The sequence below is a fragment of the Tachyglossus aculeatus genome, chromosome 6 (genome assembly GCF_015852505.1).
Source record: "Tachyglossus aculeatus isolate mTacAcu1 chromosome 6, mTacAcu1.pri, whole genome shotgun sequence".
Taxonomy (NCBI): Eukaryota; Metazoa; Chordata; class Mammalia; order Monotremata; family Tachyglossidae; genus Tachyglossus; species Tachyglossus aculeatus.
The window spans coordinates 32,554,086-32,581,340 of record NC_052071.1 but is presented as its reverse complement, the minus strand read 5'-3'; the positions used below and the strand labels follow the sequence as shown (position 1 = coordinate 32,581,340).

Here is a 27,255-nt window from a genome sequence, read left to right as displayed (position 1 = left end):
TTGTACTTCCCAAGCGTTCAGTACAGTGCCGCGCGCACAGTAAGCGCTCAATAAGTACAGACAGGACGACTAAACGAGTTTAAACGGTCCACGTCCGACGGCCCCGCCTCCCCTCAGCGGGGCCGCCGGGGCTGAAGCGGCGGGGGGGGCGGGGCGAGGGAGCCGGACGGCGCATGCGCGCGGGCGGCCGGGCATGCTCAGAAGCTCGGCGAGGCCGCCGCGGCCCGGGCCGGGCCGCCAATCGGGACGCCGGGCGCGCCAAGGACGTGCCCACGCTCTCGGGGTCGGGGACGTGAGGGGACGTCAGGGCGCCCGCCAGCCGTCGCTCCCGAATGAAAGGAGACGGCGTTCGGCGGCGGAGACCCGCTCCCGAGCCGCAGAGGGAAAGCGGCCCCCTCCTCCCCCGCCGCCGGTGAGTTGCCGCGCGCGTGCTCTCTCCCCTCCCGCTCCTCCCGCCGCGCGCCCGGGGAGGAGGATGGCGCCCACCGGGACGCTGGGGGGCCCCGCCGCCTTGTGAGGGGAAGGCGGGAGGGGCGGGGGGGGGGGGGGCGCGCGCCCCCCGAGATCCCCGGCTGAGGGGACGGCGCGGGCGGGAAAACTCCTCAACCGTCCCGCCTCAGCGAGGGAACCGGGAGGACATTCCAGCCGGGAAGGCCGAGAGCGCCCGACCCCGACGATCCCCCTCCGAAGCAATCAATCGATCGTATTTATTGAGCGCGTACGGTGTGCAGAGCACTGTACTAGGCGCTTGGGAAGTACAAACTGGCAGCACATAGAGACAGTCCCTACCCAACAGGGGGCTCACAGTCTAAACGGGGGAGACAGAGAACGGAACCAAACATACCAACAAAATAAAATAAATGGGATAGAAATGTACAAGTAAAATAAATAGAGAAATATGTACAACCATATATACAAGCACAGGCCATCGTATTCCCCCCCCCCCCCAAATCTTACCTCCTTCCCTTCCCCACAGCACCTGTATATACGTTTGTACAGATTTCTTACTCCATTTATTTATTTTACTCGTACATAATAATAATGATGGCATTGATTAAGCGCTTACTGTGTGCAAAGCACTGGGGAGGTAACAGGGTGATCAGGTTGTCCCACGAGGGGGGCTCGCAGTCTTCATCCCATTTTACAGATGAGGGAACTGGGGCACAGAGAAGTGAGGCCTTCCCCACAGCATCTGTATATATGTTTGTACAGATTTCTTACTCCATTTATTTATTTTACTTGTACATGATAATAATGATGGCATTTATTAAGCGCTTGCTGTGTGCAAAGCACTGGGGAGGTAACAGGGTGATCAGGTTGTCCCACGGAGGTGCTCACAATCCTCATCCCATTTTACAGATGAGGGAACTGGGGCACAGAGAAGTGAGGCCTTCCCCACATCATCTGTATATATGTTTGTACGGATTTCTTACTCTATATATTTTACTTGTACATAATAATAATGATGGCATTGATTAAGCGCTTACTGTGTGCAAAGCACCGTTCTAAGCGCTGGGGAGGTAACAGGGTGATCAGGTTGTCCCACAGAGGGGCTCACAATCTTCATCCCATTTTACAGATGAGGGAACTGGGGCACAGAGAAGTGAGGCCTTCCCCGCAGCATCTGTATATATGTTTGTATACATTTCTTACTCCATTTATTTATTTTACTTGTACATAATAATAATGGCATTGGTTAAGCGCTTACTGTGTGCAAAGCACTGGGGAGGTAACAGGGTGATCAGGTTGTCCCACGCGGGGTGGGGGCTCGCAATCTTCATCCCATTTTAGAGATGAGGGAACTGGGGCACAGAGAAGTGAGGCCTTCCCCGCAGCACCTGTATATATGTTTGTATAGATTTCTTACTCCATTTATTTATTTTACTTGTCATGATAATAATGATGGCGTTTATTAAGCGCTTGCTGTGTGCAAAGCACTGGGGAGGTAACAGGGTGATCAGGTTGTCCCATGCGGGGGTGGGGGGGCTCACAGTCTTCATCCCATTTTACAGATGAGGGAACTGGGGCACAGAGAAGTGAGGCCTTCCCCACAGCATCTGTGTATATGTTTGTACAGATTTCTTACTCCATTTATTTATTTTACTTGTACATGATAATAATGATGGCATTTATTAAGCGCTTGCTGTGTGCAAAGCACTGGGGAGGTAACAGGGTGATCAGGTTGTCCCACGGTGGGGGGCTCACAGTCTTCATCCCATTTTACAGTTGAGGGAACTGGGGCACAGAGAAGTGAGGCCTTCCCCACAGCATCTGTATATGTGTTTGTACAGATTTCTTACTCCATTTATTTATTTTACTCGTACATAATAATGGCATTTATTAAGCGCTTACTGTGTGCAAAGCACTGTTCTAAGCGCTGGGGAGGTGACAGGGTGATCAGGTTGTCCCACGGAGGGGGCTCACAGTCTTCATCCCATTTTACAGATGAGGGAACTGGGGCACAGAGAAGTGAGGCCTTCCCCACAGCATCTGTGTATATGTTTGTACAGATTTCTTACTCCATTTATTTATTTTACTTGTACATGATAATAATGATGGCATTTATTAAGCGCTTGCTGTGTGCAAAGCACTGTGGAGGTAACAGGGTGATCAGGTTGTCCCACGGCGGGGGGGGGGGGGGGGGGGGGCGGGGCTCGCAATCTTCGTCCCATTTTACAGATGAGGGAACTGGGTAACAGAGAAGTGAGGCCTTCCCCGCAGCACCTGTATATATGTTTGTACAGATTTCTTACTCCATTTATTTATTTTACTTGTACATGATAATAGTGATGGCATTGATTAAGCGCTTGCTGTGTGCAAAGCACTGGGGAGGTAACAGGGTGATCAGGTTGTCCCACGCGGGGGGAGGGGGGGTCTCGCAATCTTCATCCCATTTTACAGATGAGGGAACTGGGGCACAGAGAAGTGAGGCCTTCCCCGCAGCATCTGTATATATGTTTGTACAGATTTCTTACTCCATTTATTTATTTTACTTGTACATAATAATAATGATGGCATTTATTAAGCGCTTGCTGTGTGCAAAGCACTGGGGAGGTAACAGGGTGATCAGGTTGTCCCACCGAGGGGGCTCGCAGTCTTCATCCCATTTTACAGATGAGGGAACTGGGGCACAGAGAAGTGAGGCCTTCCCCACAGCATCTGTATATATGTTTGTACAGATTTCTCACTCCATTTATTTATTTTACTTGTACATAATAATAACGATGGCATTTATTAAGCGCTTACTGTGTGCAAAGCACTGGGGAGGTAACAGGGTGATCAAGTTGTCCCACCGGGGGGGGGGGGGGGGGGGGGGGGGCTCACAGTCTTCATCCCATTTTACAGATGAGGGAACTGGGGCACAGAGAAGTGAGGCCTTCCCCACAGCATCTGTATATATGTTTGTACAGATTTCTTACTCCATTTATTTATTTTACTTGTACATAATAATAATGATGGCGTTTATTAAGCGTTTATTGTGTGCAAAGCACTGGGGAGGTAACAGGGTGATCAGGTTGTCCCACGCCGGGGGGGGGGGGGGGGGGGGGGGGGGGCGCACAATCTTCATCCCATTTTACAGATGAGGGAACTGGGGCACAGAGAAGTGAGGCCTTCCCCACAGCATCTGTATATATGTTTGTACAGATCTCTTACTCCATTTATTTATTTTACTTGTACATGATAATAATGATGGCGTTTATTAAGCGCTTGCTGTGTGCAAAGCACCGTTCTAAGCGCTGGGGAGGTAACAGGGTGATCAGGTTGTCCCACGGTGGGGGCTCGCAGTCTTCATCCCATTTTACAGATGAGGGAACTGGGGCACAGAGAAGTGAGGCCTTCCCCACAGCACCTGTATATATGTTTGTACAGATTTCTCACTCCATTTATTTGTTTTACTTGTACATGATAATAATGATCGCATTGATTAAGCGCTTACTGTGTGCAAAGCACTGTTCCAAGCGCTGGGGAGGTGACAGGGTGATCAGGTTGTCCCACGGGGGGGGGCGCACAATCTTCATCCCATTTTACAGATGAGGGAACTGGGGCACAGAGAAGTGAGGTGACCTGCCCAAAGTCACACAGCTGACGATTGGCAGAGTCGGGATTTGAACCCGTGACCTCCGAGTCCAAAGCCCGGGCTCTTTTCCACTGAGCCACGCTGCTTCTCTAACATATCATCAATCATCATCAATCGTATTTATTGAGAGCTTACTATGCGCAGAGCACTGTGCTAAGCGCTTGGAAGTACAAATTCTATTCTATTTATTTCGTTAGTATGTTTGGTTTTGTTCTCCGTCTTCCCCCTTTTAGACCGTGAGCCCACTGTTGGGTAGGGACTGTCTCTAGATGTTGCCAACTTGGACTTCCCAAGCGCTTAGGACAGTGCTCTGCACACAGTAAGCGCTCAATAAATGCGATTGATTGATTATTGAGCGCCGACTGTGTGCGAAGCACTGGACTGAGCGCTTGGGAAGGACAAGATGGGCAACGCAGAGAGACGGTCCTTACCCACCAACTCTCACGGTCTAGAAGAGGGCTGCGCTTGCTAAAGTCATTAGACCTCAGCAACCACGACCTACTGGGAGTCCAACTGTGACCACTGTAAAATAAAAAAAAATATGTATATATGCGTATGCACCCACCCACCCACACGTATGCACATGTATATTCTCCCGCATGGGGTTCCCGCTGCACCGGGCCAGGCGATTCCGTCCTAACCGTGCATTTATTGGGGTGGCTTCAAGCCCTGGCTGCGCTTCCTGGGATTGATGTAACTGGAAAATCCCCTCTGCCTTCCTCTGGGTGGCTGCACAAGACAGCGCGAAAGGTTTCTTCGCATCATCCATCTAAATTCAAAGGCCCTTCCGGTAGATCTTAGTCGTGTTTTGTGTTTGGTTCATTTCACTGCCCTTCGAGTTTCCTCGTCAAATGTTCTTTCCTCTTATTTAGATGTGGCATGTGTATATAGACGTATACATCTAGCTATATTTAAACACGAATATATATATATATATATGGTTCATTTCACTGCCCTTCGAGTTTCCTTGTAAAACGTTCTTCCCTCTATTTAGGTATGGCATGTGTATATAGACGTATACATCTAGCTATATTTAAACACGAATATATATATATATATATATACATGGTTCATTTCACTGCCCTTCGAGTTTCCTCGTAAAACGTTCTTCCCTCTATTTAGATATGGCATGTGTATATAGACGTATACATCTAGCTATATTTAAGCGCGAATATATATATATGGTTCATTTCACTGCCCTTCGAGTTTCCTCGTAAAACGTTCTTCCCTCTGTTTAGATGTGGCATGTGCATATAGACGGGTACATCTAGCTATATTTAAACACGAATATGTATATATATATATATATATATATATATATATATATGGTTCATTTCACTGCCCTTAGAGTTTCCTCGTAAAACGTTCTTCCCTCTATTTAGATATGGCATGTGTATATAGACGGATACATCTAGCTATATTTAAACACGAATATGTATATCAATCGTATTTATTGAGCGCTTACTATGTGCAGAGCACTGTACTAAGCGCTTATGTGTATATATATATATATACACACATATATATATGGTTATATATGGTGTATATATATATATATACACATATATATAGTATATATATATATATGGTTCATTTCACTGCCCTTCGAGTTTCCTCGTCAAATGTTCTTCCCTCTATTTAGATATGGCATATGTATATAGACGTATACATCTAGCTATATTTAAGCACGAATATATATATATGGTTCATTTCACTGCCCTTCGAGTTTCTTTTTAAAACGTTCTTCCCTCTATTTAGATATGGCATGTGTATATAGGCGTATACATCTAGCTATATTTAAACACGAATATATATATACACGCACCCTCTTAGGTGTATCTCCTGAAATCACTCGCCCAGTCCACTTAGATGGTTTCTTTTGACCCGCAATATCGCCCGGCGTTTTAATGTGGAACATAACTTCTTTGTATGGCATCCCTAAATGTAAAAATGAGAGGTCGAATGCCTCCCTTTCAGAAAACGGGCCGTGAGTGATCGTGATCGCTTGATTTCTGTGCTTTTGAATTCTCCATTATGTTGAATAAGTGTCATTCTTAGTTTATTTTCACCACCTCAGGGCCGCACGTGAAAATTGAAAGGTTTATGATGGCTTCAGCCGAATTTGTGTGGTTCTTAATGATTTTCCTGGGACTGTATTACTGGGAACTGCTGTAAGGCAGATAAGTGAGAACGTTAATATTTCAGAGCCACACTTTTAGGAAAAAGGCCAAGTTGATTGAGAACGTCAACGTTTGATCCCAGTAATTCCGAAAAACCATGTAGGTTTTAAAAAAAACCCAACCCATTCCGGGTGTAAATTTGTATGAAATGTCCCAAGGCCGACTAAGAATAAATTACAGATGCAGTGCAATCATTTCAAAACATGTATCTTCATAGTAAAGGCTTGTCCTTGGGCATTTGTAGTTTTTACAGTTTTTTAATAAGTAAAAAAATTTTGGGACATTTAAATCGGTTTGGACCGTATTTTGTGGTCCTCTAAATAAAATGTAGGCTTTAGTTTGCAGTGTGTATTTGTCATCCTTGGGTATTTTTTAAAGCAAGACCACAACAATTTTTAAACTTTTAGATTTGTTGGTAATTGATAAAAACAGGCTGATTCTCTGAAATGTTGAGAAAATACACTTTTTTAATAAAAAAAAATACCTTAACAGATATGGGCAGTGTTTTATTTCCATCTTGAGAATAAAGCCTTTTTTCCCCAAATAATTTTATTTTCATAAGCAATAGCCAGTGTTGGAAATGGATTTGTCCAATTTAGATTTTTGGAATGCTATCTTTTTAAAAGGATTGGGGAAATGCACCGGTCAGAAGAGTGATAAGGGTGACTTTGAATCTGTATGTGTGTGTGTGTGTATATATATATATATATATATATATGTGTGTGTGTGTGTGTGTGTGTATTATATATATGTATGTATAGTATATTATTTGAAATAATATGATCTAGAGCTGGAACAGTGTTGTTCCTAATTCTAACATTTGATCATTTGCATAAGGATACAGAGTTTAAGAGGATTTCTTTTGCTACAGCCATCTTCATTCTTGCCTGTTCACGAAACACCCTTACTCCCTTTTGTTTCCCTGTTCCATTTTTTTTATGATTACATTCTGCTGCCTTTTTCGATCAGTTTTGCTGTGTGTGATCAATGTTATGGATAAAGGATTTCTCTGAAAGATCATTAGCACATTTGTAAATGCTGCAGTCTTTAAGAATGTAGGTACCGTGGCATAAATTTAAGATTAAAACCCTTCAAAACAAAGAACACAAGGATCTGCAGATCCTGCAGTTAAAAAGACAATTTTAGAAATAATCAGATGTTTGAGATAAATGCATTTCCTTTCCAATTGCAGTTCTCTGTAAATTTTAAAATATCAAGGTGCTTGGTAACTAGTCATCCTAGTCCACATCTTCGGGTGGCATAGTTCTGAACATGCACAATTGCCACATTTCCTCAGAAAGATGCTTTATAAACTCCAAAGTGATATGTAGCGTATATTTTTTAAATTTGGGGTGGGGTTATTTAGATTAGGTGATGTTATCTGGGTACCTGTATGTTTCAAGTACATGAGACCTCAGGCCAGTTGTTTTTTTACATGACCTCGTTATGTGATAATGTGGTTAATATTTTATTTGGCATAACCACACATCAAGAATATTTAGCCTAACCAAAACACTAGGTCCTTACTCTGAGGTAGATAAATGAAGATTATATATAATTTCTCTAATACTCCAAATTGATTTAAAAGGTTTGAGTTTTTCTCCTCTCTCTTATATGATCTATTTTGATTTTAAAATATGAAACTTGCCATGATAATCTAGGAAGTTTTTTTTTGTTTTTTTGTTTGCCTCCCTTTGCAGTTCTTCATCCTATCTATATTTTCTGTATTTTTTTTACAATTAAAGACACATTTAAGAAATTTATATACTTCCATTGCAAGCTATTATTTACCTCACTGTAAAGATTACTGAAAATGTTGGATTTCAGACATAAGGCCTTGGTATTTTTAATTGCAAAGATTATGAAGCCCTGATTCAAGTGAATCTTTTTGTTTATAAGCCAGCAAGCGCTAAAAGCTATACATTTTGGAGTGGGTGCATATACCCTCATGAACTTATCAGTTTCTTTACCTTGGAAAAATTAATCAGCAGTGATTTAAATTAATAAATTATTCAGGTAAGAACTGAACTCTCAAATCATCACTAAAATTAATTATTCAAGTGATCTTCCTAAGATTTTTTGAAAAGTTTTGCTGTTAAATATTTACTCAGGAATTGGTGTAGTTGAAACTTGGCTACTTAGTTCTATTGTACCCAACATGTTCCATTTCTACAATTTCAGTTGCCCATGCTGGCAATAAAAGTTTAACTTGGACTCTACCACTGATAATTTTGTGATGTGAGCCTCCTCCAATCTCTAAATTGTGAAGAATGAATTGTATTACTTTCCTTTCCTTAATAAACGACGAAGGGCAAAATTTGTGCTGGAAAGTATTTATTAAAGTTGCAAGGTAATATTTCTCTTCAATACTCTGTAACTTTGATTTTCTTCTTTCAAAAAACTACTTCAAATATTTATAAAAGCCCAAATTTTATTGTTAATTCAAAATAATGTTTTCTTAGTTTCCACTGAATGCGTAAACTGTACATAATTGTAGTTCACAATAGGATCGTTACTGTCTATAACTTTAATTCATTGTGCCCGTTCTATTCATATAGTCTTAATAGCACTAAAATAAAATCTTATATTTAATTTTCTCCTAGCTTTGAGCATCTTTCCTATTTTCTTTGCCAAACTTCACAAAACGCTAATTTGTAGCATTTACTTGGCAATACAAGGTTTCTCCAAACTGATTATTTTTGTAGAAATCATACTAGAAATACAAAGAGGCTTACTTGTACATGGGCTCCTAAAATAACGTTACGTTAAAATTTAATGCTTCACTGTACTCTTTGTTCTCTGTAGCAATTTTGAAGATTAAAGTGGCATTCTAAAAGCAATTTAAAAACCATGTCAAGCTCAGTTGGACAGAAAAAAGGGTCTACGAGACAACGCAAATGTGGCTTCTGTAAGTCTAACAGAGACAAGGAATGTGGGCAGTTATTGATATCTGAAAACCAGAAGGTGGCAGCACATCACAGATGTATGGTAAGTACAGTAACAATAAAAAAAGGTAATAGGGAATAAAAATTCTAAAATAATCTGAGCTAGTTGTTTCAGGGATGTATTTTCTGCATAGCTTTGTAAGTTTTTACAAATATGACCGTGCGATCTTTATATTGCCAAAGTAAGAACCTTCATCTTTTTCTTTTTGGTAACTTGTAGCTGTTTTCATCTGCATTGGTGTCTTCACATTCTGATAATGAGAGTCTTGGTGGATTTTCAATTGAAGATGTCCAAAAGGAAATAAAAAGAGGCACTAAACTGGTAAGTAATTTCTTCCTCAAGAATGAAATTGTCCTGTGCCGTTGAAAAATTCAATCTCTTCCCTTAGCTCTGAAATCAAGAATAATGGGTGGTTATGCATTTAATAAAATGGATCATTATCAAAAATTTCCAGCTTTTTGGGGAGAGATAATTCGAATTTTGGGGGTGCCTGTACCTAGAGTTCGTTTACGTGTAGTGATTTGTATGTTAGACATGTGGTTAAACACGTGTTCTGTGTGGAAAATATTCTTGTGCTGATTTCTTTATGATTTCATTTATAAATGTTTTTTACATATGGTAGGCACCACGTACCACTTCACCAAGAATACAAAACACTGAATATTAAAATCATCTGTATAGTCTTTTGGGGCTGTCCATATGAGATGATGAAATAACACCACGGTATTCAAGGGTGGGTGGGACAACTTTTTTTTATAAGTAGGCAAACTTGGGTCAGAAATCCCTCCTCCAGCCCCTGATGGGGGTCCAGAAAGCCCTTGACTGGCCCCAAGCTAGAGCCTGAGAGGAAAAGAGAAATTCCTTATTTTGCTTGGAGGCTGTAGAGACCCACCCCCAAAAAAATTGTTGAGCACTGCAGCTCAGTGAAGGAAATTCCATATCTGAATGCTGGAGTCCCCTGGAGGATGGAGGAGTTCCTGTTCACATTCATGTCCCCTCCCAGCTTTCAGAACTGTCCAAGTTAAGAGGATCTTTTGGCCTGAAGTCCATTTGGGGTGAGAGGAGTCCCCCAAGTTGTCTTGCCTGCTTGCCTTACTGTCCCAGAAGTGAAACTGGGTTGGGGGTGGAGGTGGACACAGTGTGATAGAATAAGGAAAAAGGTATAGGATAAAGAAAAGGAAAAATGGAAATGGGGGAATGGTACCTGGCCTGGAATAGGTTGGCTGAGCTGGACCTGCTTCTCCTTGGCTCTGCAGGTCAGATCCTTGACCCACCTCCTACTGATTGCCAGAGTGGGCTTTGGAGCCAGGCAATGGACAAGACCTGTGACCAAACCAAACCAAGATTCTAGTGAATGAAAGGGACCCTGCTGGCAGATTAACAAGTGGAGAGGCCTCCTTAAGGGCTCCAAAGGCCAAGAAAGCTAGCTGCACCTGCCTTGTCTGATCTGATCTTGTCAAAAAGCTTTTCGTGTAAGGCTTAGGCCTTTGCTCTCTGTGCCAACTTATTGGTACAGTGGCCTTCCTTGGTGTCTTGGGCTTGGTGCTGCTTGTAGCATGTCATTTTGATTTTTAATATTTTCTAGTGGGCTTCATAGTAGGTGTACACTGCCATGCTAAAGAGCTAGCTGGTTTCACTACCAAAGAACTGGGCAAAAAATGCCAATCCCATGGCAGGTAAGGAGGGTCAGTGGCCCTTCTTCATCCTCATGGAGTTGGAGCCATAGGTGAACACTATGCAGATGATGGGAGTCCTTGTCCCCCCAGATTTTTTTTAGCTAGATTTTCTTGTCTCAGGCAAGACATGAGAGATTCCAGTCAGTTTGAAAGAAACCCAAATGGTGGCTTTCTGGCCTAATAGTTTCTTGAACCCTGCTCCCTTTTCACCTCTACTCAAAATGAAAAGTTGGCACCCTGTAGTTGGAGCCCCTGTTTCTCAGTGATATGATCTGTTCTCAAAGGTTGTGTCCAATACCATTTGAACTATATTCAAATATGAAGTGAAAGTGTCACAACTTTGAATTGACCCTAGGATTCTTATTACCCGAGTAAGAACGTACATAGTTTGACACTGAATAGCTCTACCTCAGTGCAGTGTGTAAAATATACTCCTGATTTCTGCAATTATTATATTAAGTCTACTGTGTGTTAAGTGCTGGGATAAATGCAGGGTTATGAAGTCAGACATATGTGAGCCCCATCCCACACAGGACTCACAATCTATTTTATTCACATTTTGCCGATGAGAAAACTGAGGTCTACAGAGTTTCTTTGACTTGCCTAGATCTAACAGCAGGCCGGTTGATGGACCTGAACTTTAGTCTCCTGATTCCCAGTCAAGTACTCTTTCCGCTAGGCTATGCTACTGCTAGCCGATGAATTGTTTTTCCTCCTCTTGTAGCCATTCCTTTATTCTCTTAAATACAGGAGCACTAATGTAATATACTAGAGCGAACATACAGGGTACTTGAAGTATTTGAGAGTGAAGTGATTTCAGTGACCTGGCCTTTTTGCAGAGAACATTAGGTGTTTTTATGGATGGGACTATTGTTGCAACTATTTAGTGCCATTTCCTTTTCCCCTTTCCCTCTCCCTCACACACAGCTTTCTATTTGTGAAATTTTTTCAGATTTATAATTAGGTTTCTGTTTGTAATGTTATGTTTTTTGCCTACTACATTATGTGTATTTTGGGGAGGGAGTCATCCTTTCTATTACGTTTTATCCAAGCATCTGGTGGGGTGCTTTTCTATATCGCTTACCTTAGTGTTTGGGGGAAATCAAGTGTTTTTATACTCTTTTTGTTGCCTGACCTTGATCCTTTTTGTAAAAATGTCTCTTTAGCCTTGTCACTCTACCAAATCCCTTCTTTTTCCCCATTTTCCCTATAGTCCCAGCTCCCTTAATCTTTGCCAGATTAACACTGTGAGTGCATAACTGGCGTTCCACCTGTTTTATTATCTCTTTTCCACTTTCTACCTGCATAGAGATTCTGCTTTCCTCTTTCCTGACATTTTCAGGTTCTGTGCCTGTTTTTATGTCCTTGCTGAGGGTTTTTTTTTGTATGGTATTTAAATGCTTACTGTGTCCCGGGCAGTGAGGTAGATGCAAGCAGGTTGGACACAGCCCATATCCCACATGTGGCTCACAGTCCTAATCCTCAACAATTTTCCTTCTCAGACTGCTGTGGTCTTTCAGGATTACTCTCTCTATATCCTAGGCATGCTTCCTCTGTCTCCCCCTTCTTCCCTCTCTACTGCATACATCTTACTGCTTCAGCTTTCAGTGTATTTTCAGCAGCTTCTCTGCACACTGTTGGTTACGGCTTTCCCCTGGACTTCATAACACTGTACCCCCCACCCCAATCTTCTGGGCATTCTTTCTCTTCATTCTTGTTCCTGTGGGATTTTTTTGCTTTCCATTTTGGTGCATCAACTCCTTGTCACTCAGTGTTCTAGTTTCCTTCCTGGGACATCTTCCTTCTCTTTCTTTCACTTTTCCTCCTGGGCTCTTGCCTTAACTCTCTCTCCCGCCCCCCGCCTTTTTTCTTTTTTTCTCCTCTTAGTCTACAGGACTACCCTCCTGCGCGGCCTGCTTTGTGTTAGGGCCCTGATCTTGAATTTTCCAATTGTCCTGTCCTTTTCCCCGTCTTCTGTTTTGTTTTCTCTCTCTGTGCCCTCTTTTTCTCTTTCCATGCATGCGTTCTTTTCCCCTTGCCCCCTCCCTCCCAGATCCTCTTACCCTTCTTTTCCTGTGCCATCATTTCTTCCTAACTCTTTCCTTTTCCTTCCTACCTCCCTTACTTTGATTGGATCACCAGCCTTTTCTTTAGTCCCCATTGGCTTTTCTCCTAGAGCTCTGAGGATTCTCCAGCGTCTATTTCTGCAGCCCCAGTTTTGGCTCTCTGTCTTTCTCTTCATATGATCTGGTTCCATGTTTCCGTTACCACTTTCAGCAACGGCAAGGCTTCATGATTCTTACACCGCTTTCAGTTCCTGCGAGAACACTTAGGAATCCAGGGAAGGCAAGGTAGAAGGGAAACTGAGACAAGAGGATGTGGTAACTATGGAATTCATTTAGCGCTTACTTTGTGTGCTAGGTTCAAGATATTCAAATTGGACCTAGTCCCTGTCTTACATGGGACTCACAGTCTAAGAAATGAAGGTACAAAACCCTGGTTTCAGTGAGAAGGCCAGTTTAGAACATTAATGGAGGAAGTCTAGCATCATAGTGAGGCCATCCCGTTTGTTGTCCTCAGTGTATTTGCAAATACTAACAGGGATGTTATTTGTATCCCTGAGTTTGGGTCTACTGGTTATCAGAGAACAGGCTGTTCTCTGCAGGCAAAAGTGGCTGAATTGAAGCTGTTATTAAGCACTTAGTGTGTGCAGAGCATTGCAAATGCATTACTTTTCATTTGACCATGTGCAGGTTAATTAGATTGAAAGTCCAAAATGCAGCTACCTGATGGTGGACTCTGAGGTATACTCACATCCTAGGAGATTGTGGCATTATTTTTGACTGGTCCTCCAAATCATTAAGGTTCAGTGGCATCCAAAATGCTGGACATCATCAGCGAGGACATAAAAACAATAAAGCATAGCTTTGCCACTACGTAAAATAGGCCTGCTACATCTGCACCTGAAATATCATAATTACCAATCAGAAGCATTTGTTGAACACTTATTATACACAGAGTTCTCACTTATATATGTGAGTGCCTCGGTGGCATGAAGAGCTGAAGAGGTAGAGAATATGAATTGAAGAGATTATGGACTAATTGGGGAAGACTTCCTGGAGGAGAGTTGCTTTTGGAAAGGCTTTAAACATGGGGAGGCAGCATGGCTCAGTGGAAAAACCATGGGCTTTGGAGTCAGGGGTTCGAATCCAGGCTCTGCCAATTGTCAGCTGTGTGACTTTGGGCAAGTCACTTAACTTCTCCGTGCCTCTGTTCCCTCATCTGTAAAATGGGGATTAAGACTGAGCCCCACGTGGGAAACCTGATCTCCTTGTAACCTCCCCAGCGCTTAGAACAGTGCTTTGCACATAAAAGGTGCTTAATAAATGCCATCAACATAATTATTATTGTTATTATGGGGAAATCTATGGTTTGTTGGACATGAAGGGAAAGGGAGGTCTAGGCAGGGAGTAAGATGTGCAAGAGATTGAGGGTGGGGAAGGTGAAAATGAGACACTGTGAGTAAATTAGTGTGCGGGGAATGAAGGATACAAGCTAGGATGTAGTGGAACAGAGTGGTTAAGTAGGAGGGCGAGAACTAATTGAGTGCCTTAAGCCAGTGGTCAGGGATTTCTGCTTGATGGGGAGGGTGTGATAGGGAATGGCCAAAGTACCATCAGTCAGTCAATCAGTGGTATTTGCTGGGCACAACACAACAGAATTAGCACAGTGTTTCAGATAAATGATCCAGTCTTCAAAGTGAAGTTTGGGCTTGAAAGGAGAAGAGACAGGAGGCAGGGAGTTTAGTGAAGAAGCTGATACTGTGGTAAAGCCAGGATATCACAAGTGCCTAGACATCTTTTGTGGCTCTCTGGATGGAGATGAAGGGGTGAATCTTGGATTGAGGAGGAAGAGTCAATCAGTCAGTAGCATTTATTGAGCATTTTCTGTGTGCAGAACCCTGTACTAAGTACTTGGGAGAGTACAATGTACAATGTAGAGGGAGGAGCTTTAGGATATGGCAACAGACTGAATATGGTGGTTGAGAAGCAGTAAGGCCTCATTGATAGAGCATGGGCTTGGAAGTCAGAAGGACCTGGGTTCTAGTGCCAGATCTGCCACTTGTCTTCTGTGTGACCTTGGGCAAGTCATTTCTCTGTTCCTCAGTTGCCTCATGTATCAAATGGATTTGAGACTTTGGGAAAGGGACTGTGTTCGGTCTGATTAACATGTACATATCCTCGAGCTTCAGAACAGTGCTTGGCACAGAGTAAGCATTTAACAAGTACCATCATTTTTATTATTATTATTAAGAAATTAATGTTGATACCAAAGTTTTGTCCTTGAGAGATGGAGGGGGTGGGAGTGTGTTGCCTGTGATGGGAAGGTTAAGTAGAGAAGAAAGAAGATGATTTGACTGTTGAGTAGGTTGAGGTAAAGAAGTCAGTGGAACTTGTAGAGGTGATCTGGAGATGGATGTAGATGCAAGATTGCACAGCAGAATGATCAGGGCTAGCAAGGTGGATTTGGGGTTATCAATCAGTCAATCCAACATCATAGATATAGCAGCTGAAGCTGTGCAAGTAGATAAGTTCCCCAAGTGAGGGAGTGTGAAATGAGAAAAGAAGACTCAGAACTGAGTCTTGAGGAATATTCACAGGTTGAAGCTAGAACACAGAAGAAAAGCTAGCAAAAGAGATGGAGAAGGATTGTCCAGAGTGGAAAGAGGAGAGCCAGGAAAGAATCATAGTGGAAAAACCAAGGTTAGATCATGTTTCCAGTAGAAGAGTTTGGTCCACAATGTTGAAGGCGGGGGCGTGATTGAAGTTTACTGAAACATGAAGAATATTGGTAGGGTGAACGGGCAGTTATCAGGCATCCAATCCCAAAATGTCAGGTCAGAGAAGCACCTATTGAAGCTTGAAGGCACTGTTCAAAACAAAAAGAAACCCGTCTCACCACAGTGAATGGTAAACATATGGAGTTCATTACCTCAGGAATTTGTTGCAGGCCAGATATATCAGTAGGTTCATGAGAAGTATGAATCAAGCCATTTAGTTAGACTCTGCAAGTTGTACAGTGCATTACCAATCAGAAATCCAAATAATAAAAATGTTTATTTTCTTAAAATGCCCAGTCATGCTTACTTTGGTTCAGAAGGGTGCAAGAATACCACCAAATATCCGATCATGGTTTTTCCATGCTTCCAACATTTTCTTGCTTTTTTGCTATGACATTAGTCGAGCCTTAGGAATACAACCCCAGCCGTGTTGGGTTGAAATAGCTTGGTGAGTGCATAGAAGTTGTGTTAGCAGGCAAGGGGCACGAGGAAGTGTGGAAGAGTTTGCTACCCTGCAGCTTCATGCTTGTGGCAGAATTGATTAATGAACTCAATTAGCAGGGCCAGTAAATAGGACAGCACTTTGTCATCATCTATACGACCAGAGCAAAAATGTTGGCTGTTGTTGCTTGTGTCCTAGCTTCTTCTGCTACTAATAGTCTTTTCTGTGTGCTCCCACTGTACTCAGTTGGGCAATTGCAACTCTGGGCATATAATTTTTTCTATTTTGGGGCATTTTATATCAATCAATCAATGATATTTATTGAGCACTTTGTGCCGAGCATTGTACTAAGTATAAAGACTTCAGTGTCTTTATATCTTAATAAATGTGGAGCCTGTTGTGGGCAGGGAATGTAACTGCTAATTCTGTTATATCTCACTCTCCCACAGGTTTAGTACAGTGCTCTGCACATAGTAAGCGCTTAGTAAATACTGTTGATTGAAGAAACTGACGTGGTTCTAGAGAAGAGCAACAAAAAATGACTCAAGGGTAGAGAGTGAGGCCTGGAGTTGGGATTGTTTAGACTGGAGAACAGAAAGCTAGACCATAGTTGACAGTTTCCTCAGAGAAACCAAATAAGGGAAAGGAGATTTAAATTCAGCAAGCAAAAGTTAGATTTGAAACACAGAAGAATTCATTAACAGCAAAGTTGGTTAAACCTAAACTCTCAAGGGGGACATTAAATCACCTGGAGACTACATTCTCTTCTTGGAAGGCTTAGGTGGTATTCTCCTGCCTGGAGTTTGGGAAACTCCTAACCAGATGTCCTGTTGAATTGTCTTCCAACTTTGTTTCTTGATGATATGTATGACATTCTGAAGGACAAAAACATTTTGCACATTAGCAGCCTGTTTGGGGCTATTGTTTTAAAGCACTACTTTTGCTTATCCGCATTTGTTCCAAAGATTATTGCTTAAGTAAAGAAAGGGGAGGAAAAAAGGCTCTAAAAGTCACCATTTTTGACATTTGTTGAGCACCTACTATAGGCACTTCAGAACATACATTAGAAGAAAAAGCACTATCCTTACCCTTAGGAAGCTAACAGTTTAGTGGAGGAGACAGGCAGACACAGTTGTCAAACAGGTAAAAGAGTAAAAGCTTAATGTAATGAGCAGTTATTTTAATCATTGCAGTTTTATAGCAAATGAAAATTCTCATCTTGATGATGAAGTGTTTAACATGAAAACAAATTATGTTTTTTAAAAAATCAGTTTGATTAGGTTAGTGTTCAGGCTTATTGGTTATCTAATCTTGGTGCCTCATTCTCAGCTTTCACCACCGACCTCTTGCCCTTGCCCTCTCTAACTGCTTGTGATTCCTTTCTGCTTCATCTCCTACAGTCCACAGCTCTTCTTATCTCCAAAGCCCTCCTCTTATTACGTCTTCTCCAGAAGGTCTTCCACAATCAATGTCTAATATCCCTACTTTTTAATCCCCCCTTCTGCCCCAAGCTACCTTTAGGACCTTGATTCACAATAAAAGAGCATTCCCATGAAATCTGGACTGAACTGAATTTGAGAGATGTGTTTTAAAAAATATATAATCAAAACTTGCCAATCAATTACTTTATTTTATTGAGCACTTTCTCTTAGAGTACAGTGGAAACAACAGATACAGTACATGGCCTGAAGGAATTTATAATCTAAGGGAATTCAAGTGTATTTATTGAACACTTACTGTGCGTGCGCAGAGCACTGTACTAAGCTCTTGGGAGAGTACAGTACAAGAAGACACATTCTCTGCCCAAAACGAGCTTACAGTCTAAAGGAATTAAATATAGAAATGCTGCAAAGATAATCATTCATCCAGTCATTCAATCGTGTTTATTGAGCGCTCACTGTATGCAGAGCACACTACTAAGCTCTTGGGAGAGTCTGGTCATTTGCTGCTGAGCTGTCTCCGACCAACAGTGACTCGTTGGATAGATCTCTCTAAGAACACCCCTCCTCTATCTGCAGTCTTTCTGGTAGTGTAGCCATAGAGTTTTCTTGGTAAAAATAAGGAAGTGGTTTACCATTGCCTTCTTCCGCACAGTCAACTTGAGCCTCCACCCTCGATTTTCTCCCATGCTGCTGCTGTCCAGCACAGGTGAGTTTTGTCTTGTAGCTGATTGCCTTCCACTTGCTAGCCACTACCCAAGCTAGGAATGGAGCGGGCATGCCTCTGCTTGACTCTCCCTCCCGTAGCCGAGACTGATAGAATACTGGAAACTCTCCGGGCACGATCCTGAGAGGGGTGCTTGGGAGAGTACAATACAACAATAAACAGACACATTCCCTGCCCACAACAAGCTTACGGTCTAGAGGGGAGGAGACAGTCATCAATACAAATAAATAAATTACAGATATGTACATAAGTGCTATGGCTGGGAAGGGGGAAAAGCAAAGAGAGCAAGTCTTGGTGATGCAGAAGGGAGTGGGAGAAAAGGAAAGGGGGTGCTTAGTCTGGGAAGGCGTCTTGGAGGAGATGTACCATCAATAGGGCTTTGAAGGAGGGAAGAGTGATTATCTGTCGGATTTGAGGCGGGAGGGCATTTCAGGCCAGAGGCAGGATGTGGGCTAGGGGTCGGCGGCAAAATCGAGGCACAGTGAGAAGGTTAGCACTAGAAGGGCGAATTGTGCGGGCTGGGTTGTAGAAGAAGAGTAGTGAGGTGAGGTAGGAGGGGAGAAGATGGAGTGCTTTAAAGCCAGTGGTTAGGAGTTTTTGTAAGTGGATGGGTAACCACTGGAGTTTTTTGAGGAGAACGGTGGCATGTCCAGGTTGTTTTTGTTGGAAAAAAAAAAAGATCAGGTCAGCAGAGTGAAGTATGGACTGGAGTGGGGAAGAGGCAGGAGGCTGGGAGGTCAGCAAGAAGGCTGATGCAGTAATCCCGAGCAGGATAGGATGAGTGATTGAATAAACGGGGTAGCTGTTCGGATGGAGAGGAAGGGGCAGATTTTAGCTATGTTGTGAAGGTAGTACTGATAAGATTTATTGATGGATTGAATATGTGGATTGAATGACAGAGAGGAGTCAAGGATAACACCAAGGTTACGGGTATATGAGACAGGAAAGATGGTGGTGTCATCTACAGTGATGGGAAAGTCATTGGGAGGACAGGGTTTGGGTGAGAAGATAAGGAGTTTGATTTTGGACATGTTAAAGTGTGAGGTGACGGGAGGACATCCAAATAGAGATGTCTTGAAGGCAGGAGGAAATGCGAGACAGGAGAGAGGGAGAGAGATCAGGGCTGGGGATGTACATTTGGGTGTCAACCTCATAGAGGTGGTAGATGAAGCCATGGAAGTGAATGAGTTCTCCAGGGGAGTGGGCGTAGATGGAGGCTAGAAGGGGACCCAGAACTGAACCTTGAGGGACTCCTCAAGGTAAAGGAGAGGAGTCTGTGAAGGAGACTGAGAATGAATGGCCAGAAAGATGAGAGAACAGAGCCAGTGAAGCCAAGGTTGGATAATGTTTTCAGGCGAAGGGGATCCACAGTGTTGAAGGCACCTGAGAGGTTGAGAAGGATTAGGATGGAGTAATCTTGTCATTCTCCATAATACTTTGTGAAATCATTTAACAGAGCTCCTAATTTTTATTTGTTGTGTATTATTTTTAAAATTTTTTCATTTTTAAAAAAATTTGATGTGCATTTCTTCCAAGAAAAATAATAACTGTCAACGCATCAGAACAATTTTCATTATCTCATGTGGACTTTATGCTTATCCTGTAGAGGAAGAGTTTTTTAAACCTATCTTTAAAAATACCAATAAAGCTTATTTTTAAAGAACAATTTCCTTATTCTGAATCTGCATCTCATATCTTCTTATGTAGTGAGCAATTATTTTAATCATTGCCATTCCATAGCAAATGGAAATTCTCATCTTGGTGATTAAGTTTTTAAATATGAAAACAAAAAAATTCTATAGTTTGGGTTACTTTAAACATTCAGGAAGGAAATGCTGCTGAAAAATGGCATTCACTTGTCTCTCTCATGCAGGATGCTATCTTAAGCACAATAAGTCTAATAAATATGATCTCCCAAGCAACGTCTTTCACTAATAATTATACTTTCTTCCTCTTCCTCCAGATGTGTTCTTTATGCCACTGTCCAGGAGCAACAATTGGTTGTGATGTGAAAACATGTCGCAGGACTTATCACTACCATTGTGCATTGCATGACAAAGCTCAGATAAGAGAAAAACCTTCACAAGGAATTTACATGTAATTATTTTACGGAATTTTTTTTACATCTGTCCTTTTCATAAAAATCATTTGTATACATTAGGCATTTTAATATTTTTTTCTTGTTGATTTAGAGGTATAAGAACAGAGTTTTATACTAATTGCTTAGTTCACCCAAGAAGCTTGTGAAATGCATTGATATTTTAAAAATTGAAAATCACTTCCATCACTGCTCACTTGACAATTTTTAACTACTTCATTTATAGGGTTTATTGCCGAAAACACAAGAAAACTGCACATAACTCTGAAGGTAAAACTGCTCAAAAATTTTCCAGTTGAAAAAAGTTGTATTGCTTTGTGGAAAATAGGGAGCTGAATGAAGTGTGTAAACCAATTTTTGACCTGTCTTTCATTTTAAAATTCTCAATTGAGGTTGGAGAAATTAGCAGTGCTAGGATGTATCATGGATTCAGGTCCCAAAGCATTTTTCAGAGTGTAGGTTGAAGTAATCTACTTGCCTTTAGAAAGAGTTGCTGATGCTTATGGACCTTATTTGTGTAGGTAAGTGTTTTAAAAAATACCGTTTTGAATCAAGTAGATATATTTCAATTATCAGTCATTGTACGCTGTAATGAAATTAGGTCAATAATATTAGCAGGCTTTAATTTTTTTTAATGGGTGGATGAGTCTTCTGTATTATTCATTCAATCAGTCATATTTATTGAGCGCTTACTGTGTGCAGGGCACTGTACTAAGTCCTTGGGAAGTACAAATCGGCAAAATATCAAACTGAATCCTAGAAAGCAATTTCATTTTTTCCCTCTCATAAGTTCTTTTTAATTCAAATTTGTACTGTTGCCAGCCTCTGTTCTGTCACTTAAAATCCAAATAGTACATTCACAATTGTGTCTTTGAAATTGGGAATCACCCATTTTTGCTACATATGCATTTGTCTTGTTAGTGCGTTTATAAACATCACAATCATTTAATACAAAAAGTCTGTTATGAGAATCTGATTTGCTCTCAACATCTCAGCTTGCACTGATGTGAAGAAAAACACCCATTATTTGGCTCCATTTATAATCTTACACCTAAATGTCCATGGTTAAGTAAAAACCATCTATTTACCATTTACCACTTGGTTGGCTCAGTGTATTTTAAGAAAGAGTCATCTTAAATTCTTATGAAGTTCTGTTTTGTGATTATGTATTTATTTACTTATTTAAGAACTAACCCTTATTTCTAAAAGAAGAGGTATTTTTCCTGTGTGTGCAAAGTACCTACCTGGCCACATCGGTTGTATCAAATATTTTACCAAGTCTTAAAATAGGTTGTATTGGCTAATCCACGTCATATATTGTGAAATTTTGTGTGTAAAATACACTGGGGTTAAGGATCAGAAGTTATCTGTCAAAAACAATTACATATTCCCAATTCAATGTAATCGAATATAAAATTTTAAACTCTGTATAATCAAAGTGACTGGTTTTCATTTCAGGGGAAAAAAGCAATTTTGTAAAAATAAATTTATTTTACTTAGTTCAGGGATGCCTACTACATCATTACCTTCAAAACCCTTTCTTAGAATATTGCATTCCATTAAAAGGAGTAGCAGTAGAAAAAAAGGAAGAGACTAGCATATGAAAGTGATATTTAAATCAGTGTCATTAACTTATCTGGTTCTAGGAAACAGATATTTTATATCATATTAGAGAGTAAAATTTTAACCTAAACCCCATTTTTATACTTACTGTTAGATACTTTATCATGGTCAAACATTTTTTGAGTTGGCTAATCCATGTCATATATTGTGAAATTTTGTGTGTAAAATACACTGGGTTTAAGGATCAGAAGTTATCTGTCAAAAACAATTAAATATTCCCAATTCAATGTAATCGAATATAAAATTTTAAACTCTGTATAATCAAAGTGACTGGTTTTCATTTCAGGGGAAAAAAGCAATTTTGTAAAAATAAATTTATTTTACTTAGTTCAGGGATGCCTATATCATATTAGAGAGTAAAATTTTAACCTAAACCCCATTTTTATACTTACTGTTAGATACTTTATCATGGCCAAGCATTTTTTGAGTTCCTTCAAGACCTAAGATGTTGAATTTAACTGTAGTTAAGATAACTATTTTTGTGTTCCAGAAAAATCTGACTTTCGTGTTGAGTTTTTGAAAACAAATTCAAGATTATTCACCTTCCAAATTAGTGGCTATAACTGTTAATATGATATTTATTGTTTTACACAGAAAATACTTGCAAAAATGTTGACTTATTATCCATATCAAGGATTTATGGAATCTAAATTGGGTTCACAAAGTAAAGTGCCCATATTAACCTTGTCTTAACCACAGGTGCCTCAGGTCGAGTGGTAGAGAAATGATGGGTTGCTGCAGTCTTGTTCCTGAAACCTAAATCTCTTGGTGATGTGACAGTTTTTCTCCAAAAGTCTTAATGAGAGCATTTCCTTAGGAGCCTTAGGACCAGTTTTGTTGTACCCTACTATTTGTCTGTGGTTTTGGGTGGCTTGAGGGGAATCTGCTTAAAGTTTCAATCATCTCGGCTCCCTGGTTAGAAGACTGACTGTGTGCGTGTGTGTGTCTGACAGACAGACAGAGACACACTACTTAAATAGCTATTAAAATAACCTGAGAGGTGATGGAGAACATTTACCAGAGTGGTGAGGAATAAACAGATCTCTGAATGAAATCCATAATGGAAACAACCTTTATATTGTATTGAATCCTTAGAACAAGGCTTGGGTACCCTAAAGCCATCTGAGGGTTTGTGGGAGAGGGGGCAGGGAGGAGGAGAGACAGTGTATTGTGAATCACCACACTAGGCTGAGGTGATGATGGTGATAATAACAATAATGGTATTTGTTAAGCGCTTACTATGTTCCAAGCACTGTTCTAAGCACTTTAGGGGGATACAAGGTAATCAGGTTCTCCCAGGTGGGGCTCACAGTCTTAATCCCTGTTTTGCAGATGAGGGAACTGAGGCACAGGGAAGTTAAGTGGCTTGCCCAAAGGCACAGCAGACAGGTGGCAAAGCTGGAATTAGAACCCATGACCTCTGACTCCCAAGCCTGGGATCTTTCCACTGAACCGTGCTGCTTCTCTAAAGGTTGTAATATTCTAGACCACAGGTGCCAAAGACCCAGTCATTTGTGTTATTCTATAGAGAATGTGGTCTGGGGAAAGTTAGAGCAAGTGCTTTACTGACTCCATGGGTTAAATGTTTCTGTTGAATGCTGTTGAACTAAATTGAGTACTTCTGACTCTTGGTAATGTACACTGTTTTTCTTAATTTTCTAGCACATAGTAACAGTGTCATGTAAACTACTATTCTCTAAAGTGAGGGTTGTGTTATAGAAGAACTGGTTATGTACTGGTGTCGTAGGAGCCTTTTCACCCACTTACGTGAATTGAAGCACAAAATTATGTGTGGACTATTTTCAGAGGTTCTACCGTTTTGTGGGAGAAACTTAAAAATTTGGCCTGCATTAAATATGTATTCAGTTAATAATGGCATTAGTAAATACTTAGTATGTGTTAAGCTCTGGGGTAGATATAAGATAATATTATCAGGCATAGTCTCTCTGCCCATATGTAGCTGTCTGTCTGAGGGAGAGAGGAAGGGCAGGTATTTTATCCCCATTTTACAGATGTGATAACTAAGGCATGAGAGGCTAAATGACGTAAGGCCACACAACACACCAGTTGGAGCTAGAACTTGGATCCCCTACTGCCAGACCCATGCTGTTTCCATTAGATCAATCTCGTTGGGTGATTGGAGTATTTTACATGCAGGATGAGTCAAAAGTTCACTTATACTACACACTGAAATGCCATCTCAGCCTTAGTATTATGTTTCAGTACAATGAATGATGATGATATAATGTGGTTTTTAATCTGTATAGTGACCTTAACAGTGCCCTGCAACCAATATTATGAAAACATGAGAAATATATTTTTGTTTATATGTAGGCATATGCTGCATAGTTCTTATTTTGTATGATTAATTGCACAGTGACTTTTTACTCCTGAATATGTAGTTCCCGGTATTTCTATAGGAGTAATGACATATTCTGTTCATTTTACAGTTGCTTGGAAAGTAGCATTGTAGAACCAAAAACCTCATGTAGCCCTGAGTAAATTCAGTACAAAGGGAGGTGGTGGTGCTTTGGAAGTCAAAAGTACCTTCATGTTCTCAAAGGCCCAGGTGGCAAAAAGACATGAACAGGTAAAATGTGTGTGGGTTAAAGTACAGGTGAAAAGAATCATGGTGACACCATGGTAGGAGTTTATTACAAACCTCCTAAATAGAAGAAAGTAAATAAATAAAGCCTTTGGTCAATTTACCTGCCTTGGGTTAAGAATCTTGTGGCAATAGGGAATTTTTTTTTTTCAACTACCAGGTACCTCTGAGAAAAGCAATTCACAAACCATCAAACAAGTGTTTAGATTTCGTAGAGAACAGTATTCTGTTGCAGGAGGTAGAGAAATCATCTAAGTAGGTAGGAACCATTGGTCGTTAAAGATTCTGTGGAAAGGAAAGTCAGCTGCATTAAGAAAAGGAACTTTAACAAAGCAATTTTAATAAGCTTAGGGAACTTAGTTGAAAGGTCAGGAAAGTTGATAGTTCTGCAGCCTCAGAAATCTCCAGTACCTTTGAAAGCGGAGGACAAGATGGGTAAATGGAACTACCAGAAATTAGGCCAGAGCACTAATGAGGCCCACAGTCATTGCTGAACAACACATGTTTTTAACTCTATGTTTCGTAGGCAGTCGACAGAATTAGAGAACATTCTTCCAACACCCTGCCTCTGGATAGAATGTGAAATGCTTGTGTGCAGGCAGGTGGCTTTGGGCACAAGGCGGAGTACTAACATGCAAGTGTTCCTTAATATGAGCTTCTTGAAGAATCCCCATGCATGAGGAGAACTGAACATAAAAAGAAGTAGCATCGTTGTTTTGGGGCGAGATAAGGAAAAATCCAGAAAAGGTAGTCAATTAAAGTGACACACAAGATGACCACAAAACTTTCCTTAGTTTTGTTAAAAGAGGAGGACCAGCAAAAACGGCAGAGGTGTTTAATGTTTTACTCTTCTAATACTTATAAAAATAATCAAAGATGAAATCACCACCAAAGTCCCTCTTGGATCTGAAGGTTTGAACCCCATACTAGGTGAAGAAATAAAGAGTAAGTATAAAGAAATAGCAGCATGGCCTTGTGGAAAGACCGTGGGCCTGGGAGTCTTAGGCCATAGGTTCTAATCCCAGCTCTGCCAGTTGCTTGCTTTGTGATCCTGGGCAAATCACTTAATTTCTCTGTGCTTCGGTTGCCTCATCTCTAAAATGGGGATTAAGCCCTCCTCTCTCTGATTTAGGCTGTGAGGTCCATGTGAGACAAGGGACTGTCCAACCTGATAAATGTATCTACTTCAGCTCTTTCAAAAGTGTTTGACATATAGAAGCACTTAACAGATACCATTTTTAAAGTAGCCAAAATAACCTGGACTTATTGAAACATCGGGACTTTAAGGAATTTTCCATATTACTGCAGAAACCCCAGGCATTCTTTTAGAGAATTTAGAGAGATGTCTGGATTAGAAAAGGGCAGATAATGGGCCCTTTACAAAGGATAACTGAGGAAACAGTAAATCAGTCAGTAATTTGGGTAGAATAAGAATAAATGGTCCAGTGAACCATTTCCAATCACCTAGAAGAATATATGATACTAGGAAGCAACCAGTAAATTTTGTGAGGAGAAAGTCATGCCTCTTTTATTGAAATTTCCTTCTGTGATACTGGCTAGCTTTGTAAACAGAAGGAAAGTGATGCACCTCATTTCTCAATCTGAGTAGAGTTATTCCATCTCAAATGAAAGCAGGGTTTTGACTATACAGCTATCAGGCTATTGCTTTTCAAATGTTTTTTAAAACAGGCTTTGTGTCAACTTGGGAAACTATTGTGGTGACCTATAGGGACCAGTCGTAGAATGACATGGCCAGGGGAATCAAGAGCCGTTTTATTAGATATTTTAGAGAATTCAAAATTGAATGCTTGAAATAGTAGTTGCAGTAGTCAGTAATAGTATCTCTTCCACCCACTGGGTGCAGTGCACTGTACTAAGCAGTAGAAGTACAAAAAAGGAAGTGACAGGCTCCCTACCTGGAGGGGAGAGGCTGGAATAAATGGTCTTTCCTGGCTTTTTCCAGCCTTATTACTCTAGCATTTTTGTAAGTGTGGGAATTGTAAAAATGTCTTCCCCTTAGCAAATCATGTGCTGTTTCTGCTTCAGAAGGCAGAGATAAAATCCCAAGTGACATAGATAAATTATAAAATGGGTCTAGCAGAGAAGCAGGATGGAATTCAGTATGGGATGAGCATAAGGTAGCACACTCCACAGTGGAAAAACAGCATAAATACAGGATGGAGAGAAAGGAAAGACTGTCTAGACGTAATACAACAGACAAAGCAGGCAGAGACTCAAAGGTGAAAAATGAACCAGCAGTAGTAGACCCTAGTAAGCCACAATCTTGATAAACAATACCTTTTTGCCAGCTCTCAGTCTCCACATCCTTGTATTGGGACTGAGGTTTATTTGTCTCAGACAGGAAATACCATCATGCATTTAAAAAGCCAGGATGTTTCTGGGTTAACAGAAGCATGACATGCAAGGATTGGGAAGTAATCCTTATGCTGTATGTAGCTAGCATTAGTCACAACCTTATTACAGTATTGTGTCCAGTTTTAGTCATTGTTTCTTTAGAAGGTTGTAAAAAAAACCAAGGATTATGGAGAGGGACAGCAAAAATGATTAAAAGGATGGATTCCATGAGGAAAAGTTAAAATA

The 27,255-nt window shown here is 41.0% G+C and overlaps 1 protein-coding gene across 2 annotated transcripts in view; it reads left to right on the top strand.

Moving 5' to 3' along the window:
• The first annotated feature begins 288 nt into the window (after window positions 1-288).
• The window catches only part of PHF6 (PHD finger protein 6), a 46,115-nt gene continuing 19,148 nt past the window's right edge, over window positions 289-27,255 (top strand). The window contains exons 1-6 of one of the 2 annotated variants that reach the window (XM_038747871.1): window positions 289-412; window positions 8,440-8,608; window positions 9,064-9,246; window positions 9,424-9,525; window positions 20,292-20,425; window positions 20,653-20,696. In XM_038747871.1, the coding sequence (XP_038603799.1) occupies window positions 9,109-9,246; window positions 9,424-9,525; window positions 20,292-20,425; window positions 20,653-20,696 (418 nt within the window). In that variant the 5' untranslated portion in view covers window positions 289-412; window positions 8,440-8,608; window positions 9,064-9,108. The remainder of the gene's footprint in view (window positions 413-8,439; window positions 8,609-9,063; window positions 9,247-9,423; window positions 9,526-20,291; window positions 20,426-20,652; window positions 20,697-27,255) is intronic. The other variant, XM_038747870.1, reaches the window with a different exon arrangement.